This window comes from Ceratotherium simum, chromosome 40 (assembly GCF_057802395.1).
Source record: "Ceratotherium simum simum isolate JZ-2026a chromosome 40, ASM5780239v1, whole genome shotgun sequence".
Lineage (NCBI taxonomy): Eukaryota > Metazoa > Chordata > Mammalia > Perissodactyla > Rhinocerotidae > Ceratotherium > Ceratotherium simum.
The window spans coordinates 14,172,122-14,196,028 of record NC_141939.1 but is presented as its reverse complement, the minus strand read 5'-3'; the positions used below and the strand labels follow the sequence as shown (position 1 = coordinate 14,196,028).

Genomic DNA, 23,907 nt, shown 5'->3' with positions numbered 1-23,907 from the left:
TTTAGCTTGGCTTGTATTTGTGCAATTGCACTTTTATATACATTTTTGTCCTCCTGAGTGTTGTTTATTTTTGAAACTTATTTTTTATATGCTGCAAACCATCCTTCCAGGACTAGCCTGCTGTCTGTCTGAGAAAGCAGTATTTTATTTAGATGTGGTCATTATAAATTATCTTCAGTCCCAGACCCTTCTGGACTGGAATCGATGTCAAGGAAGGCCTCTTTATTGGTGAAAGTTGAGCTGAGAGTTATGCTCTGTCGAGGCTTCACAGGTGCAAGTTCATCTAGTTTAATATTTTCATTTTTGACCAGAATTGTCTTATCCATGTTTTCTTCACTGTGCCTTGCAACAACAGCATCAAATACATCTAATTTTGGTGGCAAGGTTCCACTTTCAAATAAGTATTTGGCTAGATACGAGATGCAAATATTGGTTAAGAATGCAGTAACCATGGCGAGGGTCTTGAATGGGAATCTCTGATTATAGATACCATTCTTATCAGAATAATAACCAGGGTAAAAAATCAAGGGCTGCAGGTACAGGTATGGCTCCCCACCAGTTATTCTCAGAAAAAGGCCAGAAATATAGCCTGCCACAGCCCCATACGTGTTGGTTCCCTTAATGAAGAGCACACAGAGCAGCTGTGGGAAGATGATGATGTAAACGAGGTCTGAGCTGAGGTACCAGAGCCCATACACAGTCTTCGTTAGCAAGGCCATAGCTGTTGCAGAAGCTCCAAACACAAACACTGTGATTCGCATGACCCAAACGATCTCCTTGTCTGATGCCTGCAAGAAATTGCCAGTGTCAACTTTTCACACAATGTGTTGGCTCATTTAGGTGAAGAATGAGATGCATTTCTGTGCTTTAAAGCTGGTCTAGAGAATTCCCCCGGTTCAAATGACTCAATCTATGGGAAAAGCCAACTTAAACCACAGCATAAGAAGCAAGCAATCTATGTGGCTCCCTGGATGGGCCTTTCCAAGAGGATTCTGTGTACCACATGCAGGAAGCGTAGACCACCAGTGCCTTTCCCTGAATGTGCAGGGGGAGAGATGAGATGAGCTAATGTGTTGTCATAGAGAAATAATAGTGCAAGGGAGAATTTTGCTCACTTTACGTATTAAGGAATAGTTCTTATGCAGCAGTGAGGAGGCATGGCTCCTCCTTGCTTCCTCTCTACATAGGGGCCCTACCATCTTTAGGGCCAAACATCTGAAAACACAAGTGGAACCATGTTGTTAACTTTGACCTGGAAAACCTAGAGAAAGGCAAAGCTTTAGTCAAGGAGAAATGTGGAGGGGACTATTGGCCCCTCAGCGACTACAACAGCATGCTGTTCTGCACCTACTCAGTTCAATAAGGAAAATAAAATCAAGAGGCTATTTTCTGACAAAGGTAGACGTGGAGGTCAAGCCAACAGCAGGACAGATATTACACAAATACCCTAGAAACAACTTACCATATTCTGCTTACACTGGGGTTCTCAAGTTTCTTATCGTATTTAATTAAACTCAAAGTTTTTCTAAGATAGTGTGAGTTTCATTACTCTTTCACTAGAAGGACAAGAAGTTTAAATTATAGCAATATGACCGTATCTCTTGGGAAATAGTTATATTGATTTGTTCCCTTCAGTATTAACATGAACAATAACATGCATTAAAACATTTATTTACAGCATAAATAAAGTTCATCACTATTTAACCTTGTGTGCTTAATCAAGGTAGGGCCAGATTTTAATATAGAATATTAATAAGTATATAATATGGAATACACAATAAATACAACCATGGCAACAACAACAACAATAATTATGTTATGTTTAAAAAAAACCTGTTCTTACATTTTGTCTGAATGAAAGCTGGTAGATGTTCCGAGCAAACATTGAACTTGCTGACAAGATAGAAGAATCTGCTGATGACATAACAGCAGCAGAAACTGCACCAAGACCAAAGTAAGAGATGTACACAGGGCAGAGATATTGTAGAACAATTGGTAAGATCATGTCTGCTTCTTCGTTACTCTTGGGATCTGGAATCCCATATGCAGTCTGGTTCCAGTCTGATGAAAGGAAACAACATAACAACCACCAAAGAGACATACATTCTTTATCCTTCTGGGGGTCATCCTATTTATTAGCAGTTTTTGAAATAAATTCAGAACGTATGAATTAGTCTAAACAGATAGTAAGTCTAATTAGTCTAATTAGGTATGTTAGTCTAATTAGATGGGAAGTCATGTATTGGTCAAGTGAAATTGTCTTATACGTCCTGGGTTCTAATGGGTTTTGGTTGCATTTAGTCTTATTCAAAAGATCCGCACAGATTATGGTTGTAAGATATATACACATATATTTCTCTTCTGGAATGGTGGCATTACATTGTGCAGAATCATAGAAAAGAGATGATCTTAAACTGAAGCATAGAGTATTTCTTCAACCGTTTGGAGATGTGAGAGGACACTTACTGTTTCGTTCCTTGGTCCTCAGTTGTACATGTATAAATGGATAAAGACAGTAGTGGGGCTATTCTCACCCATCCTCTTCCTGCATATAAATTTGGTTTTGGAGCTGTCTCAGCATTATTTTTCTCCCAACTAAATTCCTTCTTGCTCCAAATTCCACTTACTGGAAATGGGAGGCATGATAGATAAAGGACAGTTCTTTTTTATTGAATAAAAAGTGCAGGTATGGGATTGAAATTTTCAGGACATTTTTGGACTCTGTGGTAAAAAGATGTGAAACATAAGATTATCTTTGAATATATAGCTGCTTTGCTGTTTAGTTATACTAGCATGAGCTAAAGAAGACAATGGAAACTTTAAATGTACTTTAGCATAGCTCCTTTTTTATTTGCTGAACTTCTTCGATGCCATGATTACAAGATGAAATAGGAGTGGTTTCCCCCGGATCCTACCATTTTTTCTTCCCCCATTTTCCATTACAATTGCTCAAAGCCATGCTTTGATGTAGCCAATTTTATAGCATTAACTGAGATGTTATGGTATCAGAAATATCGACCAAGAATGTGTACCTAATCCAAGAAAAACTGCTTTTATCAGTCTGTTGTCCTACAACACACACACATACACCCACACCCACACACACAAACTAATGGTCAGATCTGTTTTATGACTGTGACATTAATGCTATCTTTTATTCAAAGGCACACAATCACCTTTGTCAGCCATCATTTTTTTTCTTCTTTTGGTGAGGAAGATTTGCCCTGAGCTAATATCTGTTGCCAATCTTCCTCTTTTTTTTGCTTGAGGAAGATTAACCCTGAGCTAACATCTGTGCCAATCCTCCTTTATTTTGTATGTGGGCTGCTGTCACAGCCATAAGTCTGTGCCCAGGATCCGAACCTGGGTTCGCGGGCCACTGAAGCGGAACGGAGCACGCAGAACTTAACGACCAGGCCACTGAGCCGGTCCTTGTCAGCTGTCTTTTTAAGTGTTTATTTATGTCTTGGAGGAACAGCTGGAATAGAGAGTGTAGGCTATGAGCCATGACTATATTTTAAAAATTAAGTAACTCAATAAATAGCTCTACTAATTGAAAGTCAAAGTAGCCAGATGCGCATCATCCTGGATTATCTTTACAAAACACAACAGAGTGAAAGGTGAACTTCTCTAATCTGTTTTAATTATCTCTACCTAGACTCCTTAAATTTGAGTTTAATGTGATGTATTTTCACGAAATGCTCTTAAAAGCTGTATAGCATGGGAACACAAGGGTCAGGAGTAATTAATAAGTTCAATCATATTAAGTGTGAGAGTTAAAAAATATTCTATGTAGAGTCTAACTGGGAAATAAGCATTTCATAACCCTTTTTTTTACCAATTTTGTGTAAGTTATTCTCTAAGTGACTTAGTACGTCAGTTTTTCTTTACCTACACGCTTATAGATTGACTTCTCCAAGAACGAAAACTCTTACTTAACAAACTATCAAAAATATGAAACATAAATCTCAAGTTCAAAGCAGTCCTTAGGTAGTCATGGTGATGACAGGTGAACTTTTTCTAAGCCAGTGGCTCTCAGCTCTGGCTGCATTTTGACTCACCAAGAGGACTTAAAAAAACACTGGTCTCTGGTTCTATCTTAGATTATTAAAAAAAAAAATCCCTGTGTGGTATCCCAGAAATAGATATTTTTTTAAAGACTCCCTCCCCCTCTCCAGGTGACATCAATGTGCACCTTGGTTGAGAACCACTGCTGACAAGATTACACATACACAATTGATAAATATACCAACATTGGAGGAGGTAGATATGCTCACAAGTACTTTCTTTTTTAAAAAACAGTTTTATTTATTTATTTTGTGAGGAAGATCAGCCCTGAGCTAACATCCATGCTAATCCTCCTCTTTTTGCTGAGGAAGGCCGGCTCTGAGCTAACATCTATTGCCAATCCTGCTCCTTTTTTTTCCCCAAAAGCCCCAGTAGATAGTTGTATGTAATAGTTGCATATCCTTCTAGTTGCTGTATGTGGAATGCGGCCTCAGCATGGCCGGAAAAGCGGTGCGTCGGTGCGCGCCCGGGATCCGAACCCAGGCCGCCAGTAGCAGAGCGCGCGCACTTAACCGCTAAGCCACGGGGCAGGCCCTGCTCACACGTACTTTATTGATGGGGTGAGCAATCAAAAAAAGTTTGGAGACCACTGAGCTATAATACAATTTGTTGAATAGTATAAAAAGGAATATATGTGAGCATGATGAGAAACAATGAACTATGTGGGGTAGGGGGAAAGTAGGGGAGGAAGGGCAGCTGGGTGGTACTTGGTAACTTCAGTGAAGCTTAAGTGGGTCAATTACTGAAGCTGTAAAATATTTACCTGTGGATGCTCCAATGGCCCCAATGAGTATGGCTGGTAGAGCCATCACCAGGCACCCAAAAGCTGCCAGAAAGGACAACACTTGAGCATAGGTGGCTGAAGATGAAGAGAGAACCCTCTGGAAGTAGGCTTGCCATGGGATTCCACCCAACATCTGCAAGGGAACCACAGGGACTCAGAATGAATTGCAGGAAAATAGCATGTATTAGGTATTTTTAAAGTGAAATTTATTACAATCACATTCATAATAGTATAGATAGAGCTCTAAAGTATAGAAAATGGTCTTATATGACACACATCTCAATTGCCATCACTATGTTATTGTCATACTTTCAATTGAGCAGAATTTCTTCAAGTTATTTTCTTACATAATTACATAGGATAATCTTTTCTTTTCCCAAATTTAGCTAATTTAAGTGCATTACAACTACCTAGAAGCCTTCTATTTGTTCTCATCTGGAGGTTTTAACCATCATAAAACAGTCTCAAAAAATTAAGATTCTGAAAGTATGAAGTTTAATCTGAATCAATACAATTCAATGAATATTTCTGGACCTCAATCATGTGCCAGGCAATGTAATGGTTGTCAGAGCACAAAGATGAATAAGGTGTGGTTCTTGCTCTGGAGCTCACTGTCCGCTGGGAGAGTCAATGCATTACGGTGTCTTCCAAGGTGAGGTATGTGGAATACTCAAGGCAATATAGTGGAGCATCAAAGAAAATATTGGAATTTCTATTTATACTCATTTTTACCTCGTACCTAAATGTTATATAGTTGTTTTTATTAAATAATTTACATACCATCTTAGTGCAGTACATATAAGCAATTGAAAATTACATATATCTACCTTGTGGGTATGTTTAAAAGTCTTACTGAGGATATACAATCAAAAATGTTTGGAGGCATATAACATGTTGCACGCTATATGTATAGGAGCAAAAAGGAGAAACAATTAATTATCTGGGGGTGATAGAGGGAAGTGAAAAGGTGGGAGGAAGGACAACTGCATGGTGATCAGGATGATCTACAGAAATGACATTTGAGTCGGTCCTTAGGCATTGATAGGGTGTCACTAGCTGGAGATGGAGAGAGAAGAGAGTAGCAGGGAGAAAATCCAATAAAAAAATGAAAGAAAAAAACAATGAGGCAGCTATGAAACCGCCGTGTATTTGGTATAATTAGAGGTCAGGATATGTGGGAGTGACTAGAGAGGAGGCTGGGAAAATACTTTCCCCTGGATTACTGCCACAGTCCTCTGACTGGCATAAAGTCAGTGTTCAACAAATATTTATCATATGAATGAACTTCCCATATCACAATATATTTAAGTTGTTTCTTTAATTGCCTCTCTCTAACTGGGCTCTAAATTCTGTCAAGCAAAGTGTTTGTCACATATTGATCCTAGAACAATTTCCTTTTTATATAAAACATACATGTTCAAAAGTTAAAAAAAAAGTTAAAAGAACATCCTCAACAAAGTAGTAGCAAACCAGATTCAATAATACATTAAAAGTATTATGTTAAGTGAGATAAGTCAGAGGGAGAAAGTCAAATATTGTATGATCTCACTCATAAGTAGAAGATAAAAACAACAACAAACAATCACATAGAGATAGAGATTGGATTGGTGGTTACCAAAGAGGAAGGGGGGCAAGGGAGAAGGGTGAAAGAGATGATTAGGCACATGTGTGTGGTGACGGATTGCAATTAGTCTTGGGTGGTGAACATGATGTAATCTATACAGAAATAGAAATATAATGATGTACACCTGAAATTTATCTAGTGTTATAAACCAATGTTACCACAATAAAAATAATAATAATAATAATAATAATAATAATACATTAAAAGGATCGTACACCATAATGAAGTGGGATTTATTCCAGAGATGCGAGGATGGTTTAACATCTGCAAATCAGCCAATGTGATATACTACATTAACAAAACGAAGACTAAAAATCATATGATCATCTTAATAGATGCAGAAAAAGCATTTGACAAGATTCAACATCCATTTATGACAAAAACTCTCAACGAAGTGGGTAGAGAGGGAATTCAACTCAACATAATAAAGGCCATATATGACAAGCTCACAGTTAACATCATACTCAATGGTGAAAAGCTGAAAGTTTTTCCTCTGAGATCAGAAACAAGACAAATATGTCCACTCTTGCCACTTTTATTCAACATAGTGTTAGAAGTCCTAGCTTCTAGGTATTAGCAATTAGGTAAGAAAAAGAAATAAAAGGCATCCAAATTGGAAAAGAAGAAGTAAAATTGTCACTATTTGAAGACGACATGATATTACATACAGAAAACCCCAAAAACTTCATTAGAAATCTGTTAGAACTAATAAACAGATTTTTTGTTTATTATTCTAATAAACTGATTTTCTGGAACAGAAATTCAATAAAGCTGCAGGATACAAAATCAATATGCAGAAATCTGTTGCATTTCTATATACTAATAATGAAATATCAGAAAGAGAAATTAAGAAAACCATCCCATTTACAATTGCGTCAAAAAGAATAAAATACCCAGGAATAAATTTAACCAAGGAGGTGAAAGATTGGTACACTGAAAACTATAAGACATTGATGAAAAAATTGAAGAGGAAATAAATGGAAAAGTATTCTGTGCTTGTGGATTGGAAGAATTAACATCATTAAAATGTCCATATTACCCAAAGCAATCTGTATTTTCAATGCAATCTCTATCAAAATTCTAATGTCATTTTTCACAGAAATAGAACAATCAGTCCTAGAATGCCTATGGAACCATAAAAGACCCCAAATAGCCAAAGCCATCTTGAGAAAGAAGAACAAAGCTGAAAGCATCATGCTCCCTGATTTTAAATTATATTACAAAGCTATAGGAATTAAAGCAGTGTGGTACCACATAAAAAGAGGCATATAGATCAGTGGAACAGAATAGATACACTATTTATACACTATATACACTATTTATATATATACTATTTATATGCCCAAAAATAAGCCCACACATACATGATCAATTAATCTATGACAAAGAAGCCAAGAATATACAAGGGGGAAAAGACAATCTCTTCAATAAATGGTACTGGGAAAACTGGACAGCCACATGCAAAGAATGAAACTGGTGTATCTTACACCATACACAAAAATTAACTGAAAATGGATTAAAGACCTGAACATAAGACCTGAAACCATAAAACTCCTAGAAGAAAACATAGGCAGTAAGCTCCTTGACATTCATCATGGAGATGATTATTTTGGATTTGACACCAAAAGCAAAGGCAACTCAAACAAAAATAAAAAAGTGGAACTATGTCAAACTAAAAAGCTTCTGCACAGCAAGGAAAAGCAACAACAGAATGCAAAGGCAACCTACTGAGTGTGAGAAAATAATTGCAAATCATATATCTGATAAGGGGTTAATATCCAAAATATATAAAGAACTCATACTACTCAACAGCACAAAAACAAACAATCCAATTAAAAAATGGGCAGAGAATCTGAATAGACATTTTTCCAATGAAAACATACAGATGGCCAACAGGTACATGAAAAGATGCTCAACATAACTAATCATTAGGGAAATGCAAATCAAAATCACAATGAGATATCACCTCACACCTGTTAGAATGCCTATCATTAAAAAGACAAGGGGGCCATCCTGGTGGCACAGTGGTTAAGTTTGGCGAGCTCTGCTTTGGTGGCCCAGGGTTTGCAGGTTTGGATCCCAGGCACAGACCTACCCCACTCATCAAAGCCATGCTGTGGCGGCATCCCACATACAAAATAGAGGAAGACAGGCACAGATATTAGCTCACGGTCACTCTGCCTCAAGCAAAAAGAGGAAGATTGGCAACAGGTGTTAGCCCAGGGCCACTCTTCCTCACACATACACAAAAAGACAAGAAATAACAAGTGTTGGCAAGAATGTGGAGAAAAGAGAACCCTCTGTCCTGTTGGTGGGAATGCAAATTGGTGCAGCCACTATGGAAAACAGTATGGAGGTTTCTCAAAAAATTAAAAATAGAACTACCATGTGATCCAGCATTCCACTTCTGGGTATTTATCCAAAAAAACCCAAAAATACTAATTCAAAAAGATATATGCACCCCGTGTTCATTGCAGCATTGTATACAATAGCCAAGATATGGAAACAACCTAAGCGTCCATCAGTGGATGAATGGATAAAGATGTGGTATATATACAACGGAATATTATTTTGCCACGAAAAAGAATGAAATTTTGCCATTTGTGACAACATGGATGGACCTCGTGGGTGTTATGCTAGGTGAAATAAGTCAGACAGAGAAAGAGAAATACCATATGCTCTCTGTTATATGTGGAATCTAAAAAAAATTTTTTTTAATTAAACAAAAACAAGCTTATAGATACAGGGAACAGACTGGTTGTCAGAGACAGGTGGTGGGAGAAATGGTTGAACTGTTGTTTATTCTTTTAGTTTAAATAAATTGAATTAATAAAAAAGCTAAAAGAGGAAATTCTAAAATTCATAATTCCATGACTCAAGTCTATATTCTTCCAAAACTTTTGTTTTGCAACCTGTAAATCAATATGTTACTAACATCTTCCATGTCAATGAATATTTATCAATAATATCTATGACTATATGGATTGATATACCATAATTTACATACCTATTCTCTTAGACATTTAGATCATCAGGTCATCAGAAGTTTTTAAGTAAGATAAAATCTGACCTCCACTGGCAAACAGCAGCTTCTATGGGAAGGTGGAAAATAGGCTTGGAGGAGTGAGATGTGGGTGGGCTGCCAGTAGGGAGACCAGTGAGGGGCTATCACAATAGGCCAGGTGAGGAATGCTGTCAGCTAAATATAGTGACAATATAGGGACACTGGGCCAGTTCAGAGTGAGACTGGGAGATACTTTGATAGTGTCATTAGCAGGACTTGACAAATCATTTACATGGAGGGGATGCTTGAAAGACAATTGGAAGATGAGAGACCAGTGGTGAAACATTTCAAGGCTTACTTTTACAGTTTATTCATTCATTCATTCAACATCTATTATTTCATTTCAACTTATCTTACAATTTGAGTAATGAACATGACTCGGTCATACAATTTTTTGAGATGGAAAAAACTTTAGCAATTACTGGGTATAATGCCTTATCCTGAAGATCAGTAAATCTGAATCTAAAGTGGGGTGTAGAGGAAAGGAATTTGAGGTCTTGACTCTCTGTTTCAATCTCCAGCTCAGACAATGGTGTGATTATCAACAAATTGCCTAACTTGTCTGAGTCTCATCATCTACTCCACATAACCATAAAAATACCTGCCCTGCAGGTATAATTACATACACACATAATATTTAATCCCTTTCTCCATTCAATACATAATTGTAAATTATTCAAGAAAAATTTCAGCCAATATATTTCTTAACAATCCTTGGGAAAAAAGCCCTCCTCCTCACCACTGGAAATATGTGTTTTCATGCTGTCTTTCCTGGGACAGATACATCTCCTTTTAATGCTAACATTTAGCAAAGTGCCACAAACACAAAGTTAAATCACAAAATATTGGGAACCCTCTAAAGAGGAAACAAAAGTAAACAATTTTCCCTAATTTTAATATAAAAAGTAATCTATTTATTCCTTTGAAGTCAAATACAGTGTTTTATTTGTATACACAACCCCTCTAATTAGCAAAATCATAAAATCTGGTAGGTTCTTTTGGTTTTTCTTTCTTCCCTCAATCCTTGATCTGTGCCCTTCCTCCCAAGGCTCTGCATGATCTCAAGCTGCCTCTTACTCCCCAGGGCTTCTTTCTTGGCATCTTTCCTGAGTGATTCCTCTTTTCCCAACTTATCTTATGCACTTAAGGCCTTATGACACCACTAATTTACTTAGTGTGTAATTAGAGACTAAATGAGTTACTTATTTCAGAAGAAATTGGTTTTTAATGCCTTAATACAAATTAAAATTTTTAGATGTCTTGGATCTCACATTGGGATAGGTATCTGGGGGTAGGGCATGGTGTTCTTCAACTTACAGTACAACACAAATGTGAACACACCACACATAACTCCATGGACATTATTCCTTTAAGGCCTCATTTGCTCTCCACTTTGATACTAGTCAGCTACCACAGTCAGTAAGTGGCTCCATCCTTCCAGTAGAAAGTAGTCAATTCAGAAATGGACATAAGCCAGTCAGTGGATTTTACATATAAAATTCAAAATCGCATTTGATTTTAGGAACAATTAGATTGCATTCCTCAGGTAAAAGCATCACTCACCAACAACAGAAAACTATCAAGCCAAGTGTAGACTTCGAATGATTCGATGGTCCCAAGCCAAGGCTCCTGGTATTTGGCATGCACAGCAGTGAATCCAATGTCGGTGACGGCAGGATGTGACAGTGCGAAAGGGACGCTGATCCACTGTAACCAAAGAGCGACATTAGAATGTTAGGCTATGATTTTTAACTAATGTATATAAGATTCAGCCACCTATTGATTTTCATAGACCACATAGCTCAGTAGTTCCTCTTGTTCAGACAGAGAAGAACTTGGAATCATGTTCTCTGCAGTACACCGTGAAATATTGATTTAGAAACATTAAGGTAACATATTGTGTACTTCTGTGCTGAATTATACTATATCGTATCAACTATAGGAGCAGTCACCAGGAAGCTTTGGGAACAAAACATTAAATTTGAGAACATTATATACATTTACATATAAACATTTTATGTTCTCTTTGAATTAGGAAAAAACATCCATTCACTAAAGGAAAGATTTGATTGAGAATTTGAGGGTGAAATAAGCCTTCAAGGGTGAGCCTTCTAATGGGTAGAAGAAGAAGGAATTGAAGGGAGAGACGGTCTCGGTAGATCAAGACAAAGAGCAGAAGAATATATGGCGTGTGTACGTGTGTGTGCACACATCTGTTGGGTGACAGGGTTGGTTGGCGTGGGGGTGGCTTAGGGAAGTGGGAGAGATAAAGAGAGTGAAGAGAACCTTGAATTGCAAGCTAAGAGATCTGTATTTTGTCTGTTTGGCAACTGGAAGCTAGAAGAATTTCTTCTGCATTTTAAAAATATTTTAGTAGAATTTCTTCTGAATTTTAACATCATTTGTAAACAGTGAGTTCAGATGAAGGGAAGAGTCAGGAAGAACAGTAAGGCAGCACTGATATAACCCAGATAGAGGCCTGACGTCGAGAGGTGAGAGTGGAAATGGAACGATATTGGTACTAAAAAGGATTACAAAGAGAGATTCAATAACCCTTAGATTATAATAAAAAGAAACAGGTCAGAGAGAGGGAAAGCTAACAGACGAACCTCAAGTTTACGGTTGTGGAGCTCCAAAGATGATGATAAAATCAACAGATTTAGAGAATTTCAGAAAAGATGGTTTAAGGTATAAGTTAACTAATTAATTATGTTTGCATGTATAGCAATTTGAAGCTTGGAAAACAAACTATAACTGGCCTTATATTCAGCCAATTCAATACAGCTTTAACTAGTAATCAACAGAACTTGATTCCTTATCAATTTAGTTACACTTTGTAGCAGAAAACCACTCTTAACATTTACTCCTGCATATATTTGCCATATCATCTTTATACTGGCACACTTTATACTATGCACCTGCGTGTTTTAAGTTCTGGTCTCACGCAGAGCAATGAGAAATCACATACGTCATCGATAAACAGATTCAATCCCTGGGGTTGTGTTTCTTAGAATACCAAGCGCATCAGTTATGAGAGCTGTCATTGCCAAACTAACCTTGCCACTGATAGTCTGAACATAAATTTATTTCCGGAAGTTTATAATGATGCTAAGGAAAATTCAGAATTTCAGCACTATCTACTTGCTTTTTGCAATTTGAAAATAAAGAAGCAGGAGTCCTAGAGCAAATTAAGTATTCTTGAATTCAACTAAAATTTGAGTGAATGAAACTCCATGAACTGCAAATAAAATGTCTGGGAGAAAAGGAGGAAACACTACAATCATTGCTAGCATATGTAAATTTATGGCTAGACTATAATTTTAATTGTAGTCAGTTCTTTTAAATTTTTCTTCTGTATATTATTAGAGATGTTAGAAAGTAAAAAGAGAGTGGGTATAAGATACGTTCTTCTTTTTTCATTTTTAAATGTCTAGTGTAAACACTAAAAGTCAAAAGCTTTTCATTTTGAGAAAAGTAAAGAAAAACAAGGAGAATCAGGGTGCTTTGATCATTCTTGGGAAAATGAGTCATGATCTGCCGTCGTAGCTTGCTCTGTCCGTAGCCTTTGCACGAGGGCATTGCCCCTACCCCTACAGTATGTACAACTGAGATAACATATGTGTATGAACCCACTACAGCCCCTAGCACAGAGTGGACATACCATTTTCTTTACACTTCCTTTGATATGTCTTAGGTGTTGGATATTATTATTTGTATAATTACAATCTTTACATTTTAAGATGTGAATTTGCAATAGCTTAACACTGACTAAAATTGTTCATGACATGCAAAAGTGCTTTTAATTAAATACTAATAATACTCATGTCTCATAATTATACAGTATGTTTTACTTAATAAAACACACATATACTACCTAATTTAATCTAGGACTCACAAGAAATACACAATAAATCTTTCTAGTGACTTACATAATTAAGCCTTTTCTTTGTTTTTAGATCCCAAATAGTGATGTTAATACTGAAACCCACAGTTTTTCCAGTGGGGTAATTTTTTTTTTTTCCTGAGGAAGATTCCTCCTGAGCTAACATCTGTTGCCAATCTCCCCCTTTTTGCTTGAGGAAGATTCACCCTGAGCTAACATCTATGCCAATCTTCCTCTATTTTGTATGTGGGTCACCACCACACCATGGCCCCAAGAGTGGTGAGGTCCAAGCCTGGGAACCAAACCCGGGCTGCCGAAGTGGAGCACGCTGAACTCAACCGCTAGGCCATGGGGCTGGCCCCTCCAGTGGGGTAATTTTTATGTCCTATGAGCAGGCTTATGGATTAACCAAAACTAATATAAGGGAAAGATAAGAGACTAGTACAGATTAGCACTAAGGTTTAAATTTTAACTCTGAAGAAAGTGTGTTGCCTTCAAAACTTAAAGAAGATCACAATAAGTTTCCATCAAATCTAGGCATGAAGGAAAAGAAGACCCAGACCTTTCTAAGAATTAAACTGAAGGCACACTTTTCTGTCAAAATCTAACAAAATGACTAGAGTTTTTCATCCAATTAATTCATAGATAAATTAAAAATTTCAAATAGTATATGACTTACTATGTATTACTCCTGATGGAAAATAACATTTTTAAAATTGTTGCTGAGTTAGTATAAAATACCACATTATCTTGTACAAAAGAAGAAAGCAACAAAAAAGAAAAACAAAGGAAGGAAGGAAGAAGAAAATCCGTGAATGGCCCCACTTACCAGTCCTACAAAAATGCAAAAGAGCTGAACAACATCCGTGTAGGCCACAGAGTAGAGACCTCCTACCAGGGTGTACAGAGTGGCGATGAGTGCAGAGACGATGACAGAAGCGTGTACGTTAGCGTTAATGATCACGCTGATGGTGGTTCCTGGAAGAGAGCAAACAGGAGAAGGCCATGGTCAAGGTGCACAACTGCATTCCACTGCCTGTGCAAAAACGTACTGACAGTTCAGCGACAGCAGATATTTCCTGTGTCATATGAAGTGTATTGCATGGTAAAGCTAAAGTAAATTTTCATATTGAAATTTTTATATCTCAGTAAATTGAATATACATATACATATATATATTTACGTGTATATATGTATGTTTTAAAATATTCTTTCTTTTTGAAATTAGTGCTTTGCTAATTTATTTATGTGGGGACACCTGAAATTCATGATATGATTACAAAATTCCATGAAATATGATAAACAATACCAATATAAGAACTTACAATAATTCCACCAACTATCTGAAACTCTGATAATTAAATATCTGCAATATATTTACGCACATCCATGAGAAAAACAAGTCTTTTTGATAAGCATAATCATACATTTCCACATTTTACAATTAATATTAATTTGCTATTTTGCATTAATTCTGACCCATAGTAGCTTTGGTTGGATGACAGATGGTCTAAGGTAGCAAGATTTGAGACAAATTTATAGGAGAAAACAGTAAAATTGGTAAATTGCATCTATCAACATTGTCTCTTTCAATTTGGTAAAAGATCACTTTTATTTTGTTTAATTGGTGCAGCATTCCAGTCCTGCCACTAGGACACCAATGTACAGAAGATCCCTAGATTTAAATATCATAAGTTTAAGTAATTTTCATCAACAAAATTTTAAATCTGCCTTAGAAATCAAATTATATTTTCTGACTTTATGACTTTGTTTATTGTGTTTGTTGGTATCTATATTTCCAATGAGAATGTTATGGTATGGACAATTGGACCACTGTGGTTCCTGGACTGCCAGTTCAGAATTCATTTCTTGCTCTACAAACTCTTTCCCCATTGTTTTCAAAAGCTATATAGTTTATATTTCATATTTTTAAACATGGCAATGCTGGGAATGCTAACATACATGCAACAAATCTGTGATTTTTGTATCATCATTTGCAATCTTACATTTTACTATGACTCCTCAATTGCATGCTACTAGTGTATGCAACCCACCGTTCATGAAAATTTATCTCATAGAACAGTATGTGATATTTTCATCTAAGATAACAATAAAAAATGTTTTTCAAGAAATTTTTTCTTAGTGTTTTGGCTTTGGTAACAAAATTAAATTACTTTCGTAAGTAAAAAACAATTAATAAAAGGACAAGCATGGTAAGGAGTTGGAGGATGAAGACAAGGGAAAGAAGTCAATTATTTATAATTGACTTCGGATAATTGACTGAGTTATTATTCTACAGATATTTAACAAGCTATTTTTTTCCTGAAATTATTTACTTCATGTTGAAACATAAGTTGCAAATCTTTGCCATTCTTCTTTTGGTCTAATTCTCTACTTTAATAACAACATTTCTAAGTTATATTCCATGAGTTATGAAAGTTTAACTATCTTTTTTGAATGCTTCTTAATTTTGCACACATTAGTTAAATTTCTACTCATTCTACATCTGCAAAAGGTAGGGAGGCTGTGCGTTATTGAAGAAAGATCACTGGACTAGGATCCTAAAGATTTGGGGTTCTGGTAGATGCTGCCATTTGGTCGTAATTCAGTGGTTTTAGAAAGTTACCCAGTTTTCTATCACTATTAAGGTTAGAATAAATTTTCTCTAAAATATTTTCTAAATAATTCAATTATTTGGAGTAAAATCAAAGTTATACTTTCAGATCTGCTGTGAAATATTAGTGTTCTCACACAGCCATAAAAGTAAATATACTGTAAATACTTATAAAAAATTCACTGAATTTGAGCTGTTAGAAGTGTAAAGATATATTTCTCTAAAAACTTGTAAGGATGCTGTCCATTTATACCAAGAAGATAGTTTAAAATTCTCCTGTTTCAGTGGTGAACTATGCACATTCACAGTAAGGTGGTAATAGATCTTAAATTTGCCTGTTCTTAAGTATCCCAAGTTATTTCTAATAAACACTAACTTTGAATTATGTGCAACTATTATTTTTGAAGAAAATATAGATGTTAATTTAAAAATACACACACATTCTCTTTACCAGTGCATGGATGTCAAGCAATATCATAATGTTTGCATATATGTTGTCTGGTGTGTGTGCGTGTGTGTGTGGAGAGAGAGAGGTATTAATATATTTTACACATGTATTTACATACACAGACAAAGACACACGTGTATATATGTACAAAAATAACTATTGCAACAAAGTTCAGAGTCTAGCTATTATGTTTTATATTTCCAAAATACTTTAGAAATATTAGTTTATTAATTCTATTCTCTCTTCAGGGCTCTGTTATATAAGTTGATCTTTATTCAGTGAGAGTGAACATTTTTTATTCTGTCAGATATTCAGCCCACTCCTTTTTTGACATCTCAGCAGGCAGTTTTCTCTTAAAACAAAAATTTTCTGGTGTTGAAACCAATGACAAATAAACTACCATTGCTTCCTAGCTAATGAGAGCAAGGTGGGAAGGGAGGTGTACTTTTACACACAATTTCATTAGGACATAAATACAGTGGCATGTTATTGTGGAGAGTTATTATCTAGCACCAGGAAATTGCAACATATTTCACTGAGTTATTAGATTATTTTATAACTACCAAATTATCTTCTTTTCTACATCAAGTCACTGCTTCATTTTACAGTTGGAGACCAAGAGAATAATATAAGATTATATATGACTTTGAGAAAGAAAGGAATGAAATGTAGTGTAAATTATCTGATATTATAGAGGCCAGATCTGATGATAATACTGAAACCAGAAGATAAGTTTGTAGTCTAGAATATAAAACATAGAAGGAAATTCATCTTATCTTACTTTTGTTCAGACCAACGTGCAGCTATCGAGTTAAGCTCTTTATTTCCAATTGTAAGAAGAGATGGAGAGTAACATATGTGAATGCCTGGATGCTCAACATTGACATAGCTCACTGATGAAGGTTGTGGAACTTCCAGCTCCGTGGTTTTCAAGAAGGAACTCAGTGCTCAGCAGGATGGTTCGATCAAGGTTCTCCTTGATCAAAACGTAGAGGAACGAGCCTAAATACCTCCCAGAATGCCACTGAAATCACTTGTTTTCTAAATCTTACAAGTGGGCTGGGAAGCCAAGGGCCGAGGACAGGTTGTCCTTAGCATTAACTGATCTTGGTAGTAAGTCAGACTCTAAAGAGTCTAAGTTCATTTTCTAGATCCCTAAACATATCCACAACCCAATCCTTTATGATGTAATGGGACTACATTGAGGAAAAAGGAAGCAGCACTGGTTTTCTTTATAGCTATAGATCATTCATTCATTCATCCATTTGTTTGTGATAGGATTACAACTGTTAACATGACACAAGTCCTGCTTTCAAGAAATTTATAATCCCCTTTTTGAGGTTGGAAATTGAGCATGAAATAGATAAACAGGCGCTTAATCATACAAAGTGGTAAGTCCAATGAGAACAAAATTCCAGGTGCCTAAGGAAGCCCATAGGAAAGGCATCCAGCCAGTTCAGGATGACTGCTCTGAGGAAGTGACTGAGAAGATCTGAAGGACACTCCTGTTATCTAGGCAGATGTGCGAGAGGAAAGAGGGGACAGGAGTCCAAAGCATAGGGCACCCTGGCTTGCAAAGTGTCAGAGGTGTGGCAGGAGGACTACAGTTCTGGATGAAGGAAGGAGGTGTGGGGAATGATGAGAGGAGAAAATCAGAGCCAAAGTCATAAAAAGCCTTATGATCTCAGTTAAAAAGTTAGGTTTTAGGCAGGAAAGAGATATGATCAGATTTGCATTTTAGAAGGATGAGTCTGGCTACCATGTGGAGATTACAGGAAGAGGGCAGAACTGCGAGGAGGGAGACGGTTGCATTAATCCAGGTGAGGGAGGCTGGGGGTGGCCTGGCCTGTGTAAAGTTGTGTATTTGTTCAGTCAGCCAGAGAAAGGCGGCTAGAACAACATTTCTTTGATCCTTACCTAAGGCAGAGAAAATGGCTGCAGCCCAGAACATTTCTCCCATTAGTGCAGGAATAAATAGGAGCCCACCCATGCGTTTTCCATAGATCTGCTGAAACGGGTCTAACATGGTCACATATCCCTTGGAACGCATAGGTTTTGCAAAGAACAGCCCACCTAAAAGAAATTAAACAGGTGTTTAAGAGAAAATAAAAAATGCGTAATATAATAGTGTTTGCCAACCTTTTGCTATGCTATAATTTCTCAAGGGAAATTAATTTTTTAGAACACTTGTATATGTTGAGGAACCAATCTGAAATACCCTATGAGTACAGAACTAAGAAATATTTTGCAGCCAAATTTAAATTTCTTAAGACATTTATCACCGTATGCATCCAAAGTACAACTGAATGGTACATCTGAGGCATGTGGATTAAAAACATGGGCCAGCACAGCACTCACTAAAATGCCTTGACACATTTGTGACATCCAGTATAGCATTCCGACATTTTGAATAAACACAAGATCCAATAAAAGTATTTTAAGTGCAAAAAAAAAAAAAATAGGAACTCTGTTATATAATATTCTTGACCTTTTATTAGTTTGACTTACAAAAAGAAATTCAGATACAATTTAAGTTGATTCATTCTCAATGATATATCCACACTATTTTTGAAAGAAAAGATCACCTTAAGAAATTTACTGTTCTGTGAGTCATACGATCAAGGGATTTTTTTACATATTCTGTAATCAAGAGATCAAACAATCTAAGCATTAGTGTTCTGCTACTTACCGATTTCTGGTAACAGCCACTTAGAGATTTATGGTAACATTTCTACACAATAGCCATTCACATTGTTTGACCTGTTATTTCACTTGTGATTTATACTCCTGTTCTGTATGTTTACGGACTTGGTCGCTGAGGTTTAAACTTTCACTTACCTAAAATCAGACTAAGAGAATATCCAATTGGTGCCTGAGCCCAAGCAAGACCATAATCTGGTACGTACACTGCTTCAGCTGTCCCGTTGATGTAACCTCCTCCGACCCAGGTGGCTGGAATAGAATGAAAAGAAAGAGAAAGACACTGCCATGCCGTCAGACCCGAGACCTGCTTGGTCTCACAGAGCAGCCACTAGCTTTACACGGCTATTAGGACCTGAAATGTGGCTAGTCTGGATTGACGTGTTCTGTGAGTGTGAGATACACACTGGATTTCAAACACTTAGTATGGAAAAATAAATAGAAGACATCTCAATAATTTTTTTGTATTGCTACATGGTGAACTGAAAATATTTTCAATGTATTGAGTTAAATACATTCTATTATTTACATTAATTCATCTATTTCTTTTCATGTTTTGTAAAGGGGTTTGTAGAAAATTTAACATTACATTTGTGGCTCACGTTATATTTCTATTGGACAGTGTGGTCCCAGACGTTTTCTAAATCCATTTAGTCATCAACAATTTTAAATGATATTATTATATATCATCAAGTCAGAGAGCATAAACAATATATTATATGACTATTTCTATTCTCAATAATACTGCAACTTTTTCCCCAGCCTTCATAACATGGGGTCAGGTGTCTTAATTTCAAGGCCTTCTGTTTTAATTGTATTGATCTTTTCACATTGATCATGACTCTTGTCATCAGGGAGTGATGTATGTGGGTGCATGTGCACGTGTGTCTGTGAGCATGCTTTTCATTGATAGAGTCATTTCTTAAAAACTCTGGGGACACAGAATCCTGGCAAATCTGTGCTGCATCATAATTAAGTTGTACTACCTTAAATTGCTAAGAGTGTGAAGGGAAGAGAGATATGACACTTTTACTCCAAGGTGTCTTAAAGTGGGTTTATTATCTTTCCCCTCTGTCTTCCCAAGTACTCAACATACAGTTAGGGCCTAGACTAGCCCTCAGAAAATTTTTAAATGTTGATTGCACACCTACTTGAAATTCTTTGTTCTAATCTGGGTCTTTTAGCAAGATATTTGATATATCATAGAGAATAATAAGAAATATGTCTTCTTTAGATTTATTTAATAAAATTTCTGTAGCATAATAGCTGAAGGAGGGAGGTAAAGGAACCAAAGAAAACACATTTTGGTTAAACAAGTTTGGGCCAAGAATGATCTCTAAAATCTACCATTTTCTCCAAGAAGAAAATATAATATTTGATTCTTGCTGAAAAACTAAGATTAATGGAACACTTAAATCTTTTCAGTTTATATCTTTTTAAGAGGGTAGTCAAAATATTTAAAATAATCCCTATGAAGAATTTGTGTACATAGAATTGTATAATAGAATTACGAGGGACACAGACTGGCAAGAAGCTTATCAGATATGAGACTGAATTCTAGGCTGTATTAACACATTGGGAATAAAATTTGACTCCGAAAAATTCTCTAAAATCTCACAGTTAGACTGTAAGTAAAACAAATAATATGTATATGAAACTATCAAAGACAGGCTTTTCTGTTGTGTTCATGCCAGAATTTATCTGGCTTTTAATTGAAAAACAAAGCAAAGAATAGAGACTGTTTTGGGGTTAATACTATCTTTAAAGGGTTAATCTGAAAAGACTTTCCTGAAAAGAAATTTTAAGTACATTTAAATGGAAAGTTTATACACAAAGTCCTAAAGTGGATAAATACGTATTTAGCAGCCAATTTCATCTTCGTAGTGGCTTTTACATGGGTGTTAACAAATAACAAATGCTTTTATTTGTTTTTCTCATTCTAAGCCCTGCTGAAATTTTAAAGAGTTTTTTTTTCCCCCACTGGATGTGTAACTAGGATGAATTCTCACAGTCCCAGAATCTGAGACTTTATCTTCCTGCTAGGCAAGTGGAACAGCTAACAACACACCAGCAGCGTTTCATTGCATAAACGATCTGATGGTCTTACAAGCACAAGGCTTACTAGTGATCATTTTTCATTGTGTAGGTCTCTTCCTCATCCAAAACGAATATTGGTGCCTGAATGATTGCAAATATTGTAATATAGAGGTGAAGGGTTGGTTATTTATTCTGATTAAAATTCCTCCATTTTTATCAATCTAGTTCCTTATATACCGGAATTTGCTCTGCATGTTTGTATATTTCATGTCAGATTCATGAATGAGAACAAGAACTTTTTTAAACTATATGCATTTTTATTTTCAGTCTTTATTCTTTATTAAATATATACAATCGATGAATCTGACAAGGTTTAGGTAATATCGTTCAGATTTTAAATAAATTATGATATTGACCAAGGTTCTTTTCAGTTCTAAGAGATAAAAAAAAAATCTTTAAAACCTGAGCTAGATCATGAGAATTTATAAGAAATATTACAATTCAGATTTTTTCTATGTACTTTAATAGCCTATTAGATTGAAAAAAATCACTCTAAATGATAAAAGAACAAATTCTGAAACATTACCTTTATGGGCATAATAAATATAATATTAAACTACGGTAATAGGACATTATAATTTACAATGAACAAAATAGTTTGATGTACAACAGCACGTTTATTCAACAGTTTTTTTGAATGAAATCAACAACTTTTGTTGTTTTATTTTTGCTTTTCTTCTCATTTTCTTTGTAATAGGAGAAATGTGAAGGAAACATAATCACAATGTTTTAATCCACTTCAGATGCCAGTATCACATCTGGATCTTTAGGGGAAAGAAGCGAAGCGTGTGCTATAATGAAAAATGAAAATAAAGATACAAAGCTGTGCTTACTATTCACCAACGGGTGGTAATAAGAAAAAACATTGGAAAATCTACACCAATGTTTCAGTACACTTATCTGCAGGTGGATGATTCTTATTCTTTATGTTTTTGTATTTATCTAATTTTGTATATTAGGCATCACAGAAAATATTTTGCAAAATACAATTTGTTCTATATACATGTGTATGTAGAAAAAATGAGAAACAGAGGGTAAAAAGGAGACCTCTTTACAAACTGTGTACCTTTACACAGAAATCAAATGAGATCAGCGGAGGGCTACACGTGCACACTGTGCGGCCGGGGGATCCGCCCAGAGACTAGGTCAGGCCTTGGCTCTGTCTTTGTTGACCATACAAGTCTTTGTCCTCACTCAGCCCCAAAGCCCTCTCCCAGTGGTCAAATACAAAGATAAAGATCTTCACGAAGATCAAATGAAATGCACAGTTTGTGAAGAGTTAAACGTAAAATGTGAATATCTGAAGATAAAATCTGTAGTCCGTAAATTATTCTAGAACATTGTAGGTTTCAGATGGCCAAACAGGGATGTGGTCTTCACAGATTGGTTTGGTAAACTATTTCATATACAGAGTGAATCCTTTTCAAATAGCACTTCAGGACTGAAATTGGGCATCATTTGGATATGATTTTCAACGGGATATTTTCAAATGGTCACTCAGAGTTCCTGTTATTATAGGTTATGTTGCTAATGTTTAAAAACCTACTAAGACTCTAAAACGAAATGTGTGTTGTTAGTGAATATGTATCAAATAATACTAAAGATATAATTTTAAATTATTGTTTTTCAGAAATATTTTCAATGACCTCTTAAGAAGAATATGAAAGAGACACAAGTCACCACTTAAACAGAACTACCTCTGGGTAAATGAGGCAAGTATGGGCCCCTCCTAGCATAGGGAAGGTTTGAATGCAAGAGAGCTGCAGACATGGCTGAGGGATTCCTGTTAGGACACACCCTAGCGTTTTTCCTTTTATATCAAGGTTGCTGGAAATCTTTTTTCAGTGATGTGGATTCCTAACATATGATTGTCTTCCTGTGAGAAAATTAGTTTATTAACTGGTAGAATTAAGTTTCAAACCAGAGTATCAATCAATTTGGAATTGTGTTGCCCCCAAATTGGTTTATTCAGGTTTAAAGCCATCACTAGTTAGTGTTCATTGGCATTCATCATTTAAGACAACTTGAAGTCACAACTTCATTCCCGTGTTAACGAACACGATGAGACGCTGGCTTGATCACATTAATTACAGATACATAACTTGTAAAACTAAGACATTTTTGCACTTTCCTACACCTCTTTGTTTTAATTCTTTTTCCACCCACTAAACAGCCCAGTAGCCCAGATTTGTTTCACTGATATTCTGTCCAGTGATTTATGATAAAACCATTTTGTTCAAGTACTACTGAGTTGAAATCATTTTATTTTTGTTTTTAATAAGTGTAAAATTATTTAAAAAACATATAAGTAGTGAACATAAAGAATCCCCAAAGGACAAAGAGCAATGTTTGCTTTGTTACTCTGAGAAGCAGAGGAGGGGTGGGCCAGATGGGAACCTACCTGTCATGGTAAATCCACCCACGAGCAGACCAATATCTCGGCCCCCAACTATTATGGCCTCGCTGCGCTCTTCTGCACTGCCACTGTTTTTGGTTCTCCAGGCAGCCCATATTCCAACCAGCAATATTAGAAGGTAGAACACGATGATAGCTATCAGTCCTTCCACGTGGAAAGCCATTTTTATCTAGGGGGTCCGGATTCTTTCACAGCTGGCTACTTCATTA

The 23,907-nt window shown here is 36.0% G+C and overlaps 1 protein-coding gene across 1 annotated transcript; it reads right to left on the bottom strand.

The window, feature by feature from the left end:
• SLC5A7 (solute carrier family 5 member 7) lies at positions 1-23,907 on the bottom strand. The gene is made up of 8 exons (XM_004435884.3): positions 23,684-23,907; positions 19,324-19,437; positions 18,403-18,558; positions 14,253-14,401; positions 11,104-11,247; positions 4,832-4,985; positions 1,844-2,061; positions 1-788 (listed from the first exon to the last, which is right to left on the bottom strand). Exons 1-8 carry the CDS (start codon positions 23,859-23,861, stop codon positions 162-164), a joined length of 1,740 nt encoding a protein of 579 aa, XP_004435941.1. The 5' UTR covers positions 23,862-23,907; the 3' UTR covers positions 1-161.

Excerpts from the sequence above, each read along its gene's own strand:
- SLC5A7 (XM_004435884.3), bottom strand. The coding sequence starts at position 23,861 with ATGGCTTTCCACGTGGAAGGACTGATAGCTATCATCGTGTTCTACCTT. Across the intron at positions 4,986-11,103 it reads TTGATAGTTTTCTGTTGTTG|ATGTTGGGTGGAATCCCATG; the intron begins GTGAGTGATGCT and ends GTTCCCTTGCAG. Across the intron at positions 789-1,843 it reads AGCTTTCATTCAGACAAAAT|GCATCAGACAAGGAGATCGT; the intron begins GTAAGAACAGGT and ends AATTTCTTGCAG.